Genomic DNA, 19,949 nt, shown 5'->3' on the forward strand with positions numbered 1-19,949 from the left:
CTGATTGGCTACTCACAGCAGATCCCGTCACGGAGGTGATCGTATTTAAAATCTCATCATGGAACTGATCATAACATCATACAACTGTCAAACCACTGAGAATCATGGCCCTCCCAAGTTGACTCACACCCTTAACAATCACAGGCCTAAGTGCCTGCATGTGTAGAATAAGCTAGCATTTCTTTGTCCTCCCAGGCACCCAGCATGGCCCTGTAACCACAGCAGGGGGCAAGGAGGGGGAGGGTGTCTGTGGGACTAAGCTTTTTAAAGCTTCCTTTCACTCTCAGGAGCCTGTTCTGCATATGAATACATTAAGGCTCGAAGGGTTAGGTAGGTATCCTGAAAGAGCCCACAACAAGGGCAGAGCCAAGCTCCGACTGGCTGAGTTGGATGCGGGCACTGCTCTGACCTACCTTTGGGGCCTTAGGTACTTCCTGAGCCTCCCTGTGCCCTGTCTTCACCTGCAGCGTGGGGAGAATGATGGCTTCTCTTGTCTGGTGCGGCCATGAGAATTAAATGGAATTGTTGACCTCTAGCACTTAGCGTCATGGCACACACTGTGTCCTTGCTAGTCCTAACTGTTGTTTGTTGTTATTATTATTGTGCTTGTGTGTTCCCTCCCAACACTGGAGCCCAGATTTTCTGGGTGCTGAGCTCCAAATGGCCCCTTCCTTGTGACAGCTCACCCACAGGGTAGATGGACACAGATGTGTCACCACAAGTTGCAGTCTCTGCTCTTGGTGGTGCGTCATGGCACACACTGTGTCCTTGCTAGTCCTAACTGTTGTTTGTTGTTATTATTATTGTGCTTGTGTGTTCCCTCCCAACACTGGAGCCCAGATTTTCTGGGTGCTGTGCTCCAAATGGCCCCTTCCTTGTGACAGCTCACCCACAGGGTAGATGGACACAGATGTGTCACCACAAGTTGCAGTCTCTGCTCTTGGTGGAAAGAGGAGGACCCTAATTATAAGAGCAGAAGGATGGAAGGGACAGGGCAGGGGTGGTTGGCAGAGAACCCAGGCAGAGGGCCCAGCAGGGGTAGGTGCTGTCATCAACCCATTTGGCAGCTGGAAAAATCAGTGGCTGCTTAGACTCATCCAGGAGCAAGGAGCTGGCAGAGCTGGGATTCTAGGCCACTGCCCTCTTCCACTCAGTGCTGAGCCCTGTACTGGCACCAGGGCTGATGGGGGCAAGGGAGGGGCTCCGAGCATCCTCAGGCCCTGCCAGGACTTGGTGCACAGGGTGGGGAGATGAGGGACATGTGGGCGCAACACTTGGTCTGGGGAGAGCAACCAAGGTAGCCCATCCCCCGTGGCCTCTGTGGACTCTGCTGGCCTGGCATGTTGACGGGGATCTGTAGTTCAGCCCAGCAGCCTCTTGGGGCCCTCCAGCCACACCTCCTCAGCCAGCCCAACCATTTCATCTGGGAAATTGGCCCTTATTACTGTTCCTTTAAGGAGCCCTGGTGGTGCAGTGGTTAAAGGACTCAGGTGCTAAACAAAAGGTCAGTGGTTTAAACCCAGGAGCTGCTCCATGGTAGAAAGATGTGACAACCTGCCTTTGTAAAGATTTACAACCTTGGAAACCCTATCGGGCAGTTCTGCTTTGTCCTATAGTGTCACTATGAGTTGGAATCCAGTTGAAATCAACAGGTTTGGGTTTTGGGTTTAATGTTCCTTTATCAGAAATGCTGGTTTCAAAAGTTAGCCTTGGGGGCGGGGCCAAGATGGTGGAGTAGTCAGACACTTCCAGTGATCCCTCTTACAACAAAGACCCCAAAAAACAAGTGAATCAATTATATATATGACAAACTAGAAGCCCTGAACATCAAAGGCAAAGTTAGGAAATCGGACTGAGCAGCAGGGGAAGGGAGAGACAGTTCAGAAGTGGCAAGGAGTTGCCGGACCTGACTCAGTGGAAACTGGTGCCCCTCTGGCACGATTCCCTGGCACGACCATGGTGGGGCTAGTGGTAGCATTCGGGATGCAGTTTCCTCAGGGAGAGAGAGTGAGCCACAGAGTCTACTCATGCCTCCAGAATTAGTTAAGAAGAGCACTCTTGGCAAGAGATAAGTGCTTGCATCTAATTTACCACACAGATCAAATAGCATCCCTTGTGAAAGAACTCTCTCCCATTTATCTGATCCCACCTCCCTGTTTCCTAGCCCCCTAGCCAGCTTCAGTGGCTGTCGATTTCCCTGGGCCTGAGAAGCCTTGCTATGTGCCCTGAGCCATTTTCCCAGCCTTGGAGAAGGAACAGATTAACAAATGGGGAAAAAATAATCTGCCAGCTCCCCTAAGCTGAGAACTCAGGGCAGAAGTGGCTCCTGTCCAGGCACAAAAGGTCCATGGCCTTTGACTGCCTTTAACCCCTGCATGGACCTGTGTGAGCCCATTTTAGCAGCTTAGGCCCTTGTTGGCAGACTGCAATGGTGTATGACCCTGAGACCTGACTTCAGCTGTTTCACCTGTGCAGTGGAGAGGAGGGTGACATTTGACACCACGCTATTAAGCAGGATTCTCACCTACCCACATCAAGGGCCTGAGGACTGGTGGCTCCACCAATGCCACCTAGCCACCAGCGACAGGGGCCCAAGAATAAGTGGTGGTGATTCCCAGTCCTTACAGCCAAAAGCATTGGGTGCCATGGTCTGGCTGAAGAACCCACCCACATGTGTGCTGTAGGGAATAGGAACACATTTTCCTCACAGACACTTGGAGGATGGTGGTCAGCCCCTTGCCTTGCTCAGAGTGTGACCCCCTGCTGCAACCAGATACCTGTGCCTACACCAATCAGCCCTGCTCCTCTAAGGCTGTAGGAGAGAGCCTAAAGCCACACACTTGATGGCTGACTACCTGGACACCTGAGCTGAGTCCATATAAGAAAAGCGAATGGACTCCTAGGCTCATATACCTGGTAACAACTCTAACCATCTGGTGACAGGATGCTTCAAAAGCACAAATAATCAAGCTAGCTCACCAAGTAGCTTATCTGAGCATCTTGAAACAAAATAAAGCAAGAAGCTAGAATACAGTAAGCAAACAAAATAAATTAATACAATAACTTATAGATGGCTCAGAGACAACAGTCAATATCAAATCACATAAAGAAGCAGACCATGATGTCTTCAACAAGCTCCAAAAACAAAGAACCAAGGAATCTTCTGGACGAAGAGATATTCCTGGAATTACCAGAGGTAGATTACAAAAGATTAATACACAGAACTCTTAAGGAGATCAGGCAAAATGCAGAACAAGCCAAGGAACACAAAGATAAAGCAGTCGAGGAAATTAAGAAGGTTATTCGAGACCATCATGACAAATTTAATAGGCTGCAAGAATCCATAGAGAGACAGCAATCAAAAATTCAGAAGATTAACAATAAAATTTCAGAACTAGACAACTCAATAGAAAGAGGAGGAGAATTGAGGAAATGGAAGTCAGAATTAGTGAGATTGAAGATAAAACACTTGGCATCAATATAATTGAAGAAAAATCAGATAAAAGAATTTTGAAAAAATGAAGAAACCCTAAAAATCATATTATGGGACTTTATCAAGAGAAATAACCTATAAGTGATTCGAGTACCAGAACAGGGAGGGAGAACAGAAAATAAAGAGAAAATTGTTGAAGATTTGTTGGCAGGAAACTTTCCTGAAAGTATCGTGAAAGATAAGACTGTCTATCCAAGGTGCTCATCAAACCCCTCATAAGGTAGATCCCAAAAGAAAGTCACCAAGACATAATCAAACTTGCCAAAACCAAAGACAAAGAGAGAATTTTAAGAGCGGCTAGGGATAAACAAAAAGTCACGTACAAAGGAGAGTCAATAAGAATAAGCTTGGACTAGTCGGCAGAAACCATGCAGGCAAGAAGGCAATGGGATGACATATATAAAGCCTTAAAGGAAAAAAAATTGCCAGCCAATAATCATATATCCAGCAAAACTGTCTTTCAAATATTAAGGTGATATTAGGACATTTTGAGATAAACAGAAGTTTAGGGAATTTGCAAAAACCAAACCAAAACTACAAGAACTACTAAAGGAGTTCTCTGGTTAGAAAATCAATAACATCAGATAACAACCCGAGACTAGAACACAGGACAGAGCAACCAGAAATCAACCCAGATAGGGAAAATCACAAAAATTAATCAAGATAAAAAAAAACCTCTCAAAACAGGGAAACAGAGATGTCATTATGTAAAAGATGACAACATTAAATTAATAAAGAGGGACTAAAAATGTCATAGATCTTTCATATGGAGAGGAAGTCAAGGCAATATAAAGAGATAAAAGTTTGGCTTAAACTTAGAAAAATAGGGGTAAATATTAAGGTAACCACAAAGGAGATTAACAATCCTACACATCAAAATAAAATACAAGGAAAATGTAAAGACTCAGCAAAAATAAAATCAACAACAAGAAAGAGGAAAAGACAATTTATAACAAAAAAAACTACTCAGCACAAAAAAAAATTAAATGGAAAAAAGAAACTGTCAACAACACACACATGCAAAAATAAAAACATCAAAATGATTGCATTAAACTCATACATATACATAATTACACTGAATGTATATGCACCAATAAAGAGACAGTAAGTGGCAGAATGGGGGAAAAAAAAAACATGATCTGTTTATGTGCTGCCTACAAGAGACTCACCTTAGACTTAAGGACACAAACAAACTGAAACTCAAAGGAAGGAAAAAAATACATCAAGCAAACAACAGTCAAAAAAGAGCAGGAGTGGCGATATTAATTTCTGACAAAATAGATTTTAAAGTAAAATCCACACAAAGGATAAGGAAGGACATTACATACCAGGAAGAGACAGTATACCAGGAGAATGTAACCATATTAAATATTTATGCACCCAGCGACAGGGCTGCAAGATACATAAAAAAAACTCTAACAGCATTGAAAAGCAAGATAGATGGCTCCACAATAAGAGTAGGAGATTTCAACACACCACTTTCGGTGAAGGATAGAACATCTAGAAAGAAGCTCAGTAAAGACATGGAAGATCTAAATGCCACAGTCAACCAACTTGACCTCATAGACACTCCACCCAACAGCAGACAAGTATACTTTCTTGAACAATGCTCTAGAATAGACCATATATTAGGTCACAAGGCAAGCCTTAGGAAAATCCAAAGGATTGAAATATTACAAAGCATCTTCTGTGACCATAAAGCCATTAAAGTAGAAATATATAATAGAAAAAACAGAGAAAAGAAATCAAACACATAGAAACTGAACAACATCTTGCTCAAAAACGAGTGGGTTATAGAAGACATTAAGGACCAAATGAAGAAATTCATAGGATCCAATGAGAATGAAAACACTTCCTATAAGAATCTTTGGGACACAGCTAAAGCAGTGACTAGAGATCAATTTATATCAATAAATGCACACATCCAAAAAGAAGAAATGGCCAAAATCAAAGAATTATCCCTACAACTTGAACAAATAGAGAGTAACAAAAGAAACCCTCAGGCACCAGAAGAAAGCAAATAATAAAAATTAGAGCAGAATTAAATGAAATAGAGAACAGAAAAACAATTGAAAGGGTTAACAAGACCAAAAGCTGGTATTTTGAAAAAATAAACAAAAACGATAAACCATTGGTCAACCTGACAAAAGAAAAACGAGAGAAGTAAATAACCCAAATAAGAAATGAGATGGGTGCTATCACAACAGACCCAACTGAAATTAAAAGAATCATATCAATAAATGCAGAAAAGGCATTTGACAAAGTCCAAAACCCATTCATTGTAAAAACTCTTACCAAAATAGGAATAGAAGGAAAATTCCTCAGCATAATAAAAGGCATTGCCAACATCATCCTAAATGGAGAGAGCCTGAAAGCTTTCCCCTTGATAACAGGAAGCATACAAGGATGCCGTTTATCACCAGTCTTATTCAGCATTGTGCTGGAGGTCCTAGCCAGAGCAGTTAGGCTAGAAAAAGAAATAAAGGGCATCCACATTGGTAAGGAAGAAGTAAAAGCACCCCTATTCACAGATGACATGATTTTATACACAGAAAACCCTAAAGAATTCTCAAGAAAATACTGAAACTAATAGAAGAGTTCAGCAGTTTATCAGGATACAAGATAAACATACAAAAATCAGTTGGATTCCTCTACACCAACAAAGAGAATTTCAAAGAGGAAATCACCAAATCAATACCATTTACAGTGTCCCCCAAGAAGAAAAAATACTTAGGAATGAATCTAACCAAAGATGTAAAAGACCTATACAAAGAAAACTACAAGACACTACTGCAAGAGACCTACATAAGTGGAAAAACACCTTGTTCGTGGGTAAGAAGACTCAAGGTTGTAAAAATGTCTGTTCTACCCAAAGCAATCTATAGATACAATGCAATCCCAATCCAAATTCCAGTGGCATTTTTTAATGAGATGGAGAAACAAATCACCAAGTTCATATGGAAGGGAAAGAGACCCCAGTACTCAAAACAGCCTGATACTGGTACAACAGCAGACACATAGACCAAGGGAACGGAATCGAAAATCCAGACATAAACCCATCCCCATATGAGCAGCTGATATTTGACAAAGGCCCAAAGTCAGTTAAATGGGGAAAAGACAGTCTCTTTAACAAATGGAGCTGGCCTAACTGGATATCCACCTGCAAAAAAGTGAAACAAGACCCATACCTCACACCGTGCACGAAAACTAACTCAAAATGTATCAAAGACCTAAATATAAAATCTAAAACGATAAAGATCATGGAAGACAAAATAGGAACAACATTAGGAGCCCCAATACATGGCTTAAACAGTATATGAAACATTACTAACAACGCACAAACACCAGAAGAGAAACTAGATAACTGGAGCTCCTAAAAATCAAACACCTATGCTCATCCAAAGACCTCACCAAAAGAGTCAAAAGATTGCCTACAGACTGGGAGAAAGTTTTTGGCTACAACAAATCTGATCAGCATCTGATCTCTAAAATCTATACGATACTGCAAAAACTCAACTACAAAAAGACAAATAACCCAATTAAAATATGGGCGAAGGATATAAACAGGCACTTCACCAAAGAAAACATTCCGGTAGCTAACAGATACGTGAGGAAAAGCTCACAAACATTAGCCATTAGTCAGATGCAAATCAAAACTGCAAATCAAAACTACAATGAGATTCCATCTCACTCCGACAAGGCTGACGTTAATCCAAAAAACACAAAATAATAAATGTTGGAGAGGCTGTGGAGAGACTGGAACACTTAGACACTGCTGGTATGAATGTAAAATGGTATAATCACTTTGTAAATTTATTTGGTGCTTCCTTAAAAAGCTAGAAATAGAACTACCATACGATCCAGCAATCCCACTCCTCGGAATATATCCTAGAGAAATAAGAGCCTTTACACGAACACATACGTGCACACCCATGTTCATTGCAGCGCTGTTTACAATAGCAAAGAGATGGAAGCAACCAAGGTGCCCATCAACAGATGAATGGATAAATTATGGCATGTTCACATAATGCAACACTAAGCAACGATTAAGAACAATGATGAATCCATGAAACATTTCATAACGTGGAGGAATCTGGAAGGCATTATGCTGAGTGAAATTAGTCAGTTGCAAAAGGACAAATACTGTATGAGACCACTATTATAAGAACTCAAGAAATCGTTTAAACAGAGAAGAAGGTATTCTTTGATGCTTACAAGTATGGGGAGGGAGGGAGAAAGGTATTCATTAATTAGGTATTAGACAAGAACTATTTTAGATGAAGGGAAAGACAACACACAGTACAGGAAAGGTCAGCACAACTGAACTAAACCAAAAGCAAAGATCTTTCCTGAATAGAACCGAAAGCTTTGAAGGTCAAAGTAGCAGTGACAAGGGTCTGGGGACCATGGTTTCAGGGGACATCTAGGTCAATTGGCATAGCAAAATGTATTAAGAGAACGTTCTGCATCTCACTTTGGAGAGTGGCATCTGGGGTCTTAAACACTAGCAAGTGGTTTATCTAAGATGCATCCATTGGTCTCAACCCACCTGGAGCAAAGGAGAATGAAGAACACCAAAGACACAAGGAAAATATGAGCCAAAGAGACAGAAAGGGCCACATAATCCAGAGACAACATCAGCCTGAGACTGGAAGAACTAGATAGTGCTGGGCTACAATCACTGACTACCCTGACAGGGAACACAACATAGGATCCCGGATTAAGCAGAACAGTGGGATGCAGACCTAAATTCTTGTAAAAAGACCAGACTTAATGGTCTGACTGAGACTAGAGGGACCCCGGAGGCCATGGTTCCCAGACCCCAAGACTGGACCCGTTACCGAAGCCAACTCCTCAGACAGGGATTGGACTGGACTAGAGTGTGAGCAGTGAGCTTCTTGGCTCAAGTAGACACATGAGACTATGTGGGCAGCTCCTGTCTGGAAGTGAGATGAGAAGGCAGAGGGGGACAGGAGCTGGCTGAATGGACATGGGGAATACACGGTGGAGAGGGGGAGTGTCCTATTTCATTTGGGGGGGAGAGCAGCTGTGAGTACATAGCAAGGTGTGTACAAGTTTTTGTATGAGAGACTGACTTGATTTGTAAACTTTCACTTAAAGCACAATAAAAAAAAGTTAGCCTCTTGCACTAAAAAAAAATTGTCATTTAAAAATGACAAAATAGACATGCTATTTGGAAAGCTTATCAAATGGTTTACAAATGTGTGAAACAGAAAATGAAAGTCCCCCCCTCCCCAACTTGTTTGTGGTAAACTCTGCACTTAGTCTGGCTGTGTGTGGCCACGTGTGTTATGTGCATTATGTATGTGCTTTGTACCTACATGTTGGTGGCATTTAAAACATTACCAATAGGGACCCCACACCCACTCTGTGCAGCTAGGGTGTCTAGGTGTGTGGTCCTTAGCCCAGCTGCAGGAGCATCTGCTGCCAAGGGAGGGGAACCAGTCCCAAGCTGTGGATGCAGCTTCTCTTGGCTGCTCCTGTAGGGGCAGGCGTGGGTGGGATGCATTCCCTGGAGGACCATAGCCCCTGCGTGGCAGGAGTGTTGGGGATGAACAGTGTGACAAGTGACAAGTCCTTGCCTGGCCGATATCACTGGGCATTGGGGTGGCTGGTTGGGCTCAAGGTGGCCTGGGGCCCACTGTCTCCAGACAGGTAACTTCACCCTGAGCTGCTTCTCTCACCTGTAAAGTTGTGGGTCTGTGTCCAGCACCGGCTGCCACACCCCCCCTTAGCACCTCCTGACCAGAGCACCTCACTGCCTCCACAGCAGGAGAGGCCAGCAGATCAAAGAACGCCTTCTGTGATGACCCCAGAAGCCAGGGGTCTGCAGGCCCAACTGACAAAGTTACTGCCCAAAGGTCACCTTTGAGCCTGGAACTGTGCTATCTAGGGGGAGTTGTCCCACAGTGCCTGGGGCTCAGGTGAGGTGCCAGGGCCTGGGTCCTCACAGGAGGTGGCATGTCCCTAGGCAGTGGTGGCCCATAGAGCAGCTATAGGTTCTGAGGGACCCGCAGTGTCCCCAGGAAGACCATGTTCATTATTTCACCCCATGCATGGTCACTGAGATCTGCCAGTGGCTGGATGGGGGCATGCAAAGTGAATGGTGTAGGCAGCTCTGGCCCATGGATCAACAGTCTAGGCGTTAAGACAGGGAAGCTTCCTGGAGGTGACAACATAATGAGGATTTCCTGTTCAGTTGAGTCCCTTTCCCTTGGCCTCAGTTTCCCCACGTGATAATGGAAGAGTTTGCTCGTCGGGGCATGAGAACCCCCTGGAGGGTCTGTTACAGCATGCGCACAGAGACCTCCCTGTCCCTGAGTTGCTGATGCAGGGTCCTGGGGTGGGGCCTGAGAATGTGCATTCTAACGGGTTTCCAGGTGCAGCTGCTGGCCCACTTTGAGTGCAGTGTTCTGTGCATCTGAATTCCCTTCAACCAGAAGTGAGGTTTAAACCTGGAGAGAGGTCACTCTCCAGGGGTCTTCCTGGAGGTCTTGCCCACCTTGCAAAGATTCTGAGCACCTGTTGGGGCTGTGCAGAGTGGGGACACAGGTCTGAAGGAGGCCTTGGGTGCACTTTCTGAATAATGGCCAGCTTCTTTCTCACTCAGGAAGATATACGCCTCACCCCGGTCTGAACAGCCTGGCTGCTTTTGTGCCTCAGACCTTGTCTACAGACCCTTGACCACTCTCCCTGTTATCCACGCCACACACAGCTGCCTCAGGACCTTTGCACCTGCTGCCTCATATGCCTAGAATGCACCTTTCTTATCCCAGAGAGTCCTCGGTCTTGTCCAAACACCACCTTTACCCCCAGGCTGCCTTGGTCATACACCCGTGCTCCTGCCCCCTGCCAGCTTTTTCTCCACCAACTTTCTTCAACCATTGGAAGTAACCCATGAGGACAGACTGTAGATCAGGCCCTGCATTGAGGTGATGTGCACAGACCAGGTGCTGAACCAGCTGGGAGCCAGGCCCCTGCCTGAGCTGATATTAATGCCCCCCCTGGAGGTGTTTGGTGCCCTTGCCCACCCTCTGTAGCCCTGCTGGGGACTTCCCCTGTGTGCCCCATATGCCCTGGGAGGAGGGCCTCACAGGGGCACCTTTGATGCCTCACAGCCTCCTCCTTCTCTCCCAGGAAGCTATGCCCCAGACGTTTGTCTTCTCCAGCATGCTTGCACCCAGCTGTAGCAGACAGGGGCAGCCCAGCATGGGGGAGTGCAGCGGGGGTGGCCGTAGTGGCTCTGGAGACCTCGTCTTCCAAGACGGACGCCTCATCTCCGGGTCTCTCGAGGCCTTGATGGAGCACCTCGTCCCCACGGTGGACTATTACCCCGATGTGAGTGCTGGATGGGGGTGGGTGTGACGGGCCGGGGGGGGGCCACCTCCAGGGCAAGTGTTGGACAGGCAGGTGGGAGATGGTCCAGCCGTGCAGGGAGGCAAAGGCACAGATAGGAGCTATTCAGGCCACCCCTCCCGCCCTGCCGGAGCTGGCACCTGAGTTCTGGGCAGGGCCTGGGAGAGGAAGAAGAGTCCCAATGGCAAGGCCAGCACCTCAGGGCCCTGTGAGGCCCCAGCATACTCCCTCTAGCCCCTTGCTAGCTAGGCAGTTGTCTGTGCATAAACTACCTGCTGGGGTCCAGGTCAATGGGTGAGTGCAGGCCCCAGGTAGACAGGAGTGCCCATGTGTACATATATACCTACGTGGATGAGGGCGTGCTGTGCTTTCAGGGCACATGCCTACTGTGGGCAGGACTGGCCACCAACAGAGCTAACTGGGGCCCCTGCCTCCCTGCCTCTTCCCTCACAATGGCAGGGGCACATCGTTGGAACAGAGGAGTTCCTTGTCATCTGTGCTTCTCTTTGCCTCTGATGGGCGATGTCTCCTAGCAACTGTGGGCAGTGTGGGCTGCCTGCTCCCTTCACTGAGAGTTGCTGGAGGACCCACCTGGCCAGGCTCCGCCCACCCCTCTTGTGTGCATGGGGTGGGTGGGGTGCACCCCTCACTCCTGGGGGCAGACCCAGGCTTGTTGGCCTCCATTAATAGACACAGCTTGCAAGGGAGAGGGGGAGGGAGGAATCGCTGCCCTCCAGCCTCCATCTGTGGGCAGCTGAGTTAGCTCGGCTTCCAGGGGCTGCAGCCCACCCTCATATGTCCAGTTCTCCCTCCTTCCTAGTGCTTCTGAGGACTTCCCTTGGCATTGTCCACCCATCCATCCACCTATCCATCCATCCATCTACCTGTTCATCCATCCATCCACCATCCTTCAAATCATCCATCTGTCCATCTGCCTGTGCAACCCACAAATGCTCTCAGGGCCCAGCCAGGGCAGGTAGGGGTAGACACAGGCTGCTGAGGGCCCAGGTGTCAGAGCTGAAAGGGGAGGGCCACAGGCCCTGAAGATGCCCAGGGCAGGGAAGGACCTCCCCTCTTACAGCACTGTCCCAGAGGAGTATCCTCAGCGGATAGTCACCTGGTGTCATGCCCCCACAGGGGATGCTACTTCCCAGGAAAAGGAAAATGGCTGGCACAAAGGAGGGACCCCCTGCCGTGTGTAGGCAGGGCCAAGGCCCGAAGATGGTCCATGACGGAGCAGGGGTATGGATCAGGCCCAAAGCTGGGCCATGGGGCTGATAAGGACATGCTGACCTTGGACGCCCCCATTAGGATTCAGAGGTGGAACAGGCTTGCGGCCTAGACCAGGGAGCACCAGGGTAGACACCAGGTCCTCAGACACGGAGCAGTACACGACAGTCCCAGGGTGGGTTAGCTCACCTCGAGGAGTAGGAGAACCCTCACATAGAAAGTCTTCTCCAGGCAGCACTTGTCAGGAAGGCTTTGTAGTAGGCTGGGGGTAGGGCTTGAGCTGTGCCTCTAAAGTGGGCAGGGTTATAAGGAGAGGGGATTCAAGGTGAAAGACAAGGTGTAGGTGTGGCTGCCAAGGACCAGCAAGGCCATGCTCTGGGCCTGGGGCCGGCCGGCCTAACACAATGGCAAGAGCCCATGAGGGTGACCGTTGTGCCATGCCTGACCATGGTTTGCATTCTCCGTGTCTCTTTTCTCCAGAGGACGTACATCTTCACATTTCTGCTGAGCTCCCGGGTCTTCATCCACCCTCATGACCTGTTGGCCCGGGTAGGGCAGATCTGCCTACAGCAGAGGCAGCAGCTGGAGGCAGACCCTGACCAGGTAGGGACTGAGGGGGCTGTCCATCTGTCCCTCCACCTACCCTTTGGTTCCCCCAGGAGTGGAGCCTGTTCTGAGTAGCTGGCAGGTCAGGCCTCAATTGGGCCAGGTAGGCCTGCTGGGGCCCCTGGCATGCCTGACCATGGCCCCCTAGGGTACAGAGGGTGCACCCTGAGCTGGGCACTCCTCCCAGCTGAGAGTAACTACTGTTGGTAGACACCCCACCTCTCCCAGGAAAGACCCTAGCAGACCCCCAATACCTGAGGTCTCAGCAAAAGTCATGGAAAAGTAGCCAGTAGGGCCTGTGCCTCCGCCACCTCAGGCCAGGGGTCAGGTGGAGCACACCCAGCTGGCACATGCTCATGGTGGTGACCTGCCGTTTGCGTGGTGGTCCCTGTGTGTGTGAGCCAGGCTTTGGGCAATCAGGAGCGTCAGAACACCACAACGGCCACTGGTCCCTGGTCCTAGTATAGAAGACAGGGCACCCCTGTGGGATGGATCAACCAGGCACCATTCCAGGGATGTGCTGCCACATACCTGGAGGGCTGCACCTGGGCACTCAGGGGTGGCCTGGCTGTAGCAGAGTGTGGCCTGTCCCTGTTTGGTGATGAAATTCTGCACCCTTCTTGACCATGAAGTTTTGTAGAAGAGGGCTGTGGATGTGCCATTTCCCTCAGGCCACCCAAAGAGTCTGCTTGCAGTAGCTGGCGCTGGGTGGAGCTGACCCAGCAGACTCAGCCTGGTGCCTAGCTGGGCATCCATGTGGTCACCCAGCTGCACACTGCTCTGCACCAAGGCCACTGAGTGTGCAGGAGCATGTGGCCAGCACAAGTGCTACTGAAGGAGTCTGGGTGGAAGGCAAGGATAGCTGTCAGTAACTCGGGGCCAAGGGGACATAGGGGCATGGTGGAGCATGGGTGCAGGTGAAGTGGCCACCGGGTGAAGGAGTGGGCAGAGGCCGCACTGGAACCAGGCCCAAAACTGGAGGGAGAAGGGCTATGTTGTCCACCCTAGGGGCTGGGGCTGCTGAGGGGGTGGCAATGTGGAAGATGAGGGTGGCTTGGTCCAGGTCCAGGTCTACCTCCCTGAAGAAAGCAGAAGGGGGCACTCGAGATGTGAGGGACCTGTGGATGGACAGTGGGTGCATGGCATGGAGGGCGAGGGGAGGGCACGGTGGCCCAGAGGGCGGGGCTGCATGTCGGGGGGCACTCAGCGAGAGGTGAAGTCTGTCCCAGTACCTGCAGCCCCTCTGAGGCTGGGAAGGGCCCAGTGTGCCTCTCTCCCCCAGCCCACCCTATCCCGGGTGGCCAAGGCACAGAGGCTACTCCTTGTGCTGCTGGCCCCAGGCTGTCCACAGTGCCCACCCCAAATGAGGGCGATTGGGGTGCACGGACTGCCGTTCACGAGGAGTCTACAGTGTTTCTCCCCCAGCTTCCAGCGCTGGCCAAGAAGCCTGGGAGGAGGATGGCGGCAAGTGTCTTGCCCCTTCTGTAGCATGTGCCAACCTCGTTCTGACCAAGAGGGGGGGCAGGAGCCTGATGGCACTGACACTGCTCAGCTTTCACTGTGTGCTTCACTTGGGTGACTTCCAGTTATAGCAAATGACACTCATTTTCTGTGTCATGGTAGGAGTGATGAGTAGGTTTTCTGAAAATGAATTTAAGTGAAAAAGAAAATCGATTTAAGGGAAATGAGACACAAGGAGTAGTTGTGTAAGTGGTTCAGGTATGGCAAAACTAGAGGTGGGTGGCTGGGTGCCAGTCCTGTGGGTGGAGGGGGGAGTGTACATCCAGCCATCTTGTCATTGCTGGGGCTCACTCTCTACCCCGCCACCTCAGGCCAAGCTGAGTTCTTTGTCAGCCAAGATCGTGCAGCTCCTGAAGGAGTGGACTGAGGCCTTCCCCTACGACTTCCAGGAAGAGAAGGCCATGGCAGAGCTGAAGGCCATCATTCACTGCGTCACCCAGTGTGAGGAGGTAAGACCCTCCCTCTGCTCGCCTGGTGGGCTTCCACAGGACAGCTCCATATGAGTGCTGGGTCTGAGAAGATGCTGGGCTGGCCAGTACCTGGGGCTGGACTCACTTCTGCAAGCTGGGGCCATGGGGCCCACATGGCGGTGGGAGCCTCCCCAGGATGTGGAGAGAACACCAGCCCAGAGGTTGGAAGAGCCCTGTCACCTTTCTTGCCTCCCAGCTCGCTCTTAGGCCTCTGGTGGAGACAGGCCAGGGCCTGGTGGAGACAGGCCAGGGCCTGCTGCAGGGGTGCTCTCCACCGGCTGCCCACCCACCAGCAGTGAGGGTGCTGGCTGTGCTCTGAAGCCCCCACTGCTCTAGTGCTAGAAAGCCCAAGGGGGCTGTGTGCAGTTCAGGGGGCAAGGGGGCCTTCCAAATGCCCTGGAGCATCCTTTGAGTCCCTCCTGCTGCAGTGGAGGGGACAGTGAGGAGCGGCCCCTGAGCCAGCCTACACCTTTCAGACCCAGAACTCTGCCCTCAGCTCCTTCCACTGAGCGGGTATCTTCCCCCTCCCCCAGCAGCCCCTGGGTGCAGAGGGACCCATGTGCCACAGGCACCTGCCCCACTCTGTCATCTCCCGGCAGGAGGTGGCTGCACTTCTTGCCCAGGGTCTGGATAGGCGAATGTGGGCTCAGATAGCACATGTGCTCGCCAGCCCTCTAGACTGGCTGCCGGCTCATGCCAATGCCCTCATTCCCAACTACCCTACCCCCCAGGAGAGCAGCACGGTGAAGAAGGCTATTACCCAAATGACGCAGAACCTGCTATTGTCCTTGGCTGCCCGGAGCCAGCTCCAGGAGTTCTGGGAGAAGCTCCGCTCACCGCCCATGGACAAAGGACCAGTCCTCAAGGCCAAGCCGCCGGCCACCCAGAAGGACATCCTGAGCGTGTGCTGTGATCCACTGGTGCTGGCCCAGCAGCTGACCCACATCGAGCTGGTCAGTGTAGTCCTGTTTCCTGCCCTAGGGGTAGAGGGGCACTGCCCAACCAGGGCCTGCTGAACCTCAGTGTTGTCCTCAACTTGGTCCTTAGGCCTGGCCATCAAGGTGCTGCCCACTGGCCAGGCCCGGCCCTGTATGCCTGGTCAGCAGGGGTGTGACATCCCTAGGCCAGCACTGTCCTGTGGTGGGTATCAAAGTGGCCCCAGGAGGGAGGAGGGACATGGGAGAAGGCAAAGGGATTTACAAAAGAGAGCCAGACTTTCACCTACCCAGTCCCCTCACCTTGCCCCTGCCCTGGCCTGGAACGTGCCCCTGCACGGCACAGCCCCCAATGCCTACACTCCCATCACAGCTCTGTCCCTTCCCCTCCCAGAGAAAGGTCTCTTCAGACACCTAGGGTTTATGTAGGGGAACCCAGCAGGAGCTGAGGAGGGCCATGTCTCTGGCCTGTGGAGGCATGGTCCCTGTAAGAAGTGGCTGAGTCTCATACTCGATGGTCTCACTGCTGCACTGAACCACCCCCCATGGCCCCAGAAGTGGCCCTACTTGGTGTGTCTGACCTGCCCAAGGATGGTGGGCTTCTCACCCCTCCCCCCACCCCCAGGAGCGGGTCCACAGCATCCACCCGGAGGACCTGATGCAGATCCTCAGCCACAGGGACTCTCTGGACAACTGCAGGGTGAGTAGGGCTCTGTGGCCCCCACTGCCTCCATGCAGGGTGGACACGGGTCTCAGCCAGCACACACCAGGGGTTGGCAGAGGACCATGTGGGTGATACGTGCTGGCGGGGGGCGCCAGGCTCAACTTGGGGTCCAGGGGGCTAGCCTGGCCTCCCAGCTGACCCCTTGGCAGACGAGCACTCTCTGGGCTCCCCTGTGAATGGGCGGAGCTGGGCCGGCCTTGGGTACCTGTCTAACTCAGCCCACCCAACCCCCTCTGGCCTGGGCATGCAGTTCCTGCTCCTTGGGGCTGGCAGGTGGGGCTCCCTATGACCTAGCATGTCTCCTGCAGTGCCGAGGGGACCAGACCAAGACCTACAGCCTGGAGGCTTATGACAACTGGTTCAACTGCCTCAGCATGCTGGTGGCCACCGAGGTATGCCGGGTAAGTCTGCACACACTGCACAGCCAGGGAGTGCCACCTTCATGCCTGATCAGGCCACCGAGGCTCTGACTTCTGTCCAGCTCGAGTGATACAATGAAACTGAAAAAGTGAATAAGCGCAGCCCCACTGCCAGGGCCTGGCGGTGCAAGCCTCCCACATGTCATCAGTGGAAAATGGGAATGACAACAGTGCCATCAACCAGCTCAGGCTCGCTTGGTGCCCAGCACAGCTTCTCATCCCGTCCCATGCTTTCTGTCTGTGGCTTCACAGCCTCCCGCAGGAGCGGGCAGTACCTCCCCCATAGGTAGTCCCCCCATCTCCTGCCTCCCACCTCTCCTGTCCTGCTGAATAGCCTGAAAGCTGCACGCCAAGGTGGCGGCCTCCTGGTCAGTGCAGCCTGGTGGGATAGTGGGTGACCACCTCTGGTGGTCCTCCTCAGCTGTGCTTACTCCTGGCTCCCTCAGATAGTGAAAAAGAAGCAGCGGACCCGAGTGGTGGAGTTCTTCATTGACGTGGCTAGGGAGTGCTTCAACATTGGGAACTTCAACTCAATGATGGCCATCATCTGTGAGTGTCCCAGTCTCATTGGCCTTCCCCCCAACCCCCGCGCTAGGGCCTACCCCTCTTGGCCCTGACCCCAACCTGCTGTCCCTGCAGCTGGCATGAATCTCAGTCCTGTGGCGCGGCTGAAGAAAACATGGTCCAAAGTCAAGACGGCCAAGTTCGACGTCCTGGAAGTAGGCACCACCGCAGCCCCACGCACTCCCACCCCGCCCTGCACTGGCTGGAGAAGGGCTCCCTTTGATGGCAGGGGAGGGCGTTCCCCCCCACCCCCGTGCCTGCCTCGGCTCCCTCAGCACCTGATGTGCATGTATTTAGCATGTATGTGCATGACTGTCGATGTATTTACCTGGCCAGTGCCTTCGCCTGTAGAAGGCGAAATCATTTAAGCCCTTTGCGGCATTTGCTGCTTCACTGGGAACCAGCATCACCCAAAGTGAGTTCCATAGGGACGAAAATGCAGGGTTCTGACTCAGAGTGGAGCCACAGTCCCTGAATCTGCAGAGTGACTAAGCCAAGTCCACTGGACGCTCATAGTCCTTGAGCATCTGGGTCGCCCAGAGGCTGACAGAGTTCATTTGCAGCACTGCCCAGATATATGTGACCACCAGACCAATTTTTTGTAAACATTGTGTCTTGTGGAACTGGTCAGGTTTGGGAGGTGTCGGTATGGACAGATGAGCAAAGGAAGGAGGAAGGGAGAGGTGCGGTCTGCAGCGGGACAGGGGAGAGGTGTGGTCTTCTCTACCTGTAAAGCTTTGCTGGGGACTCTTAGGCCCATCCTGAAAGCCTCTGGACCCTGGTGCTCAGCCCCTGGGCTTCCCCTCCTGTACTCCCTAGTGGGGTGGGTGGTGGGGGGGAAGGAGGCCTCTCCTGGTGACAGGGTAGGGCCGCCCACAGGGGCAGTGACTCCCACCAGTTGTGTCCAGCTTTGCAAAGGGGCAGCCCTGAGCAAATCTGACAGGGGATGTGGGAGGCTGAACCCCCCCGGGCAGGCAGCCCAACCTCATGTAGCGTCCTATGCACCCTATCCACAGCACCACATGGACCCATCCAGCAACTTCTGTAACTACCGCACGGCCCTGCAGGGGGCCACACAGAGGTCCCAGATGGCCCACAGCAGCCGAGAGAAGATCGTCATCCCTGTGTTTAACCTCTTTGTGAAGGACATCTACTTTCTGCACAAAATTCACACTAACCGCCTGCCCAATGGGCAGGTGAACTTCAAGGTTAGCTCAGCCCCCCGGGGTCCAAGGGCAGGGGCTGGCTGTCCCAGCACAGGTAGGGTGGAGACCCAGGTGGTACAATAGTTGCAGTCAGTAGCTGGTCATGCCCAGGCCTGAGGGTTTTCTGAGCACTGCCTGTGGATCTCAGAAGGGCCCTTGGGACCCAAACTCCAGGATGGGTCATGGGTTTCCTAAGCCACAGAGGCTTTTTGACAGGGAGGAACACGGGCTGGATGATCTAATTACTGAGTCTGGAGCCACAGGAAGCCTGTATTTCACCAGGACCCTGGTTGTAGTGCTGGCCCAACCAGGGAGCCAGAGAAGGGGCCACGTCCGGTGGCCTGGGGGCCAGGACGGCTTTAGGCAAGAAGGGACTTGAGCAGAGAGGAGAAGGCAAAGGAATCTAGATGGAGGTGAGGAGCCTGCTTGGGTCCTAATGGCTCCTGGCTGAGGGGTGGTGGGCAGGGGCACAGAGGTGATTGGGATGTGCGTGCCAGGCTCTCTGAAGCTCATACACGCAGGTAAGGAGTTGGGGTGGGGGGGGGGACTGTGGATTCTCACATAGGCCCCAAGAGTGTGACAGATGACATTTTTTGGCTGGTGTGCCATGCTAGGCACGGTTGGGATGCCTGCTTCAGCCCTAGGCTTCCCAGGGGAGGGGCGGATGCTGGGTAAGTCTGCACACACTGCATGGCCAGGGAGTGCCACCTTCATGCCTGATCAGGCCACCCAGGCTCTAACTTCTGTCCAGCTCGAGTGATACAATGAAACTGAAAAAGTGAATAAGCGCAGCCCCTGATGGCCTAGCAGAGGGCAGGACAGGGTGGCCCAGGGACACCTGCTGGCCCTGTGCTTCACAGAGTGCCCACACTGTCTTGCGTAATCTCCCCACACGAGGTCAGTCATGCAGGGCCATAGCCCATTTCAGTGGGGCCCATGAAGCAAGCAGCAGAGCTAGATTAGAACCTGTGTCCCCAGGCCCCAACCAAGGATCTGAAATTTAAAGTGACAAATGAATGTCCAGTTGGTTTTCTGCCCATTTAGAAATTTTGGGAACTCTCCAGACAAATCCATGACTTCATGATGTGGACACAGGTGGAGTGTCCTTTCGAGAAGGACAAGAAGATTCAGAGCTACCTGCTCACGGCGCCCATCTACAGTGAAGAAGGTGAGGACACACCTCCAGGGCTGTGGTGCCCACAGTCCTACCTAGGACTGCATGGTCACCCTGGAGGCAGCCTATTATCCCACTTTGCACAGGGCCGCTCTGCACACAGGGGTGAGTGTGCAGTGGGTCATGAGCAGATGACAGCGGAAGGGTAAGGACAGAAGAGAGGATTGGGCTCCAAGGGCCCCTCGAGAGAACCAGAATGTGGTCAGGGGCAGGTGCTGTGGAAAGAGGGAG

General features: G+C 51.5%; 1 protein-coding gene across 4 annotated transcripts in view; it reads left to right on the forward strand.

The window, feature by feature from the left end:
* The window catches only part of RASGEF1A (RasGEF domain family member 1A), a 119,222-nt gene that overhangs the window by 98,407 nt on the left and 866 nt on the right, over positions 1–19,949 (forward strand). For 3 of the 4 annotated variants that reach the window (XM_049894707.1, XM_049894705.1, XM_049894706.1), the window contains exons 2-11: positions 10,652–10,852; positions 12,581–12,703; positions 14,539–14,676; positions 15,429–15,650; positions 16,258–16,332; positions 16,665–16,757; positions 17,222–17,324; positions 17,415–17,494; positions 18,356–18,547; positions 19,589–19,712. In XM_049894707.1, the coding sequence (XP_049750664.1) occupies positions 10,658–10,852; positions 12,581–12,703; positions 14,539–14,676; positions 15,429–15,650; positions 16,258–16,332; positions 16,665–16,757; positions 17,222–17,324; positions 17,415–17,494; positions 18,356–18,547; positions 19,589–19,712 (1,345 nt within the window). In that variant the 5' untranslated portion in view covers positions 10,652–10,657. Of the gene's footprint in view, positions 1–10,569; positions 10,853–12,580; positions 12,704–14,538; positions 14,677–15,428; positions 15,651–16,257; positions 16,333–16,664; positions 16,758–17,221; positions 17,325–17,414; positions 17,495–18,355; positions 18,548–19,588; positions 19,713–19,949 lie in introns of those variants that run through there. The other variant, XM_049894704.1, reaches the window with a different exon arrangement.

Source organism: Elephas maximus, chromosome 8 (genome assembly GCF_024166365.1).
Source record: "Elephas maximus indicus isolate mEleMax1 chromosome 8, mEleMax1 primary haplotype, whole genome shotgun sequence".
NCBI classification, from domain to species: domain Eukaryota; kingdom Metazoa; phylum Chordata; class Mammalia; order Proboscidea; family Elephantidae; genus Elephas; species Elephas maximus.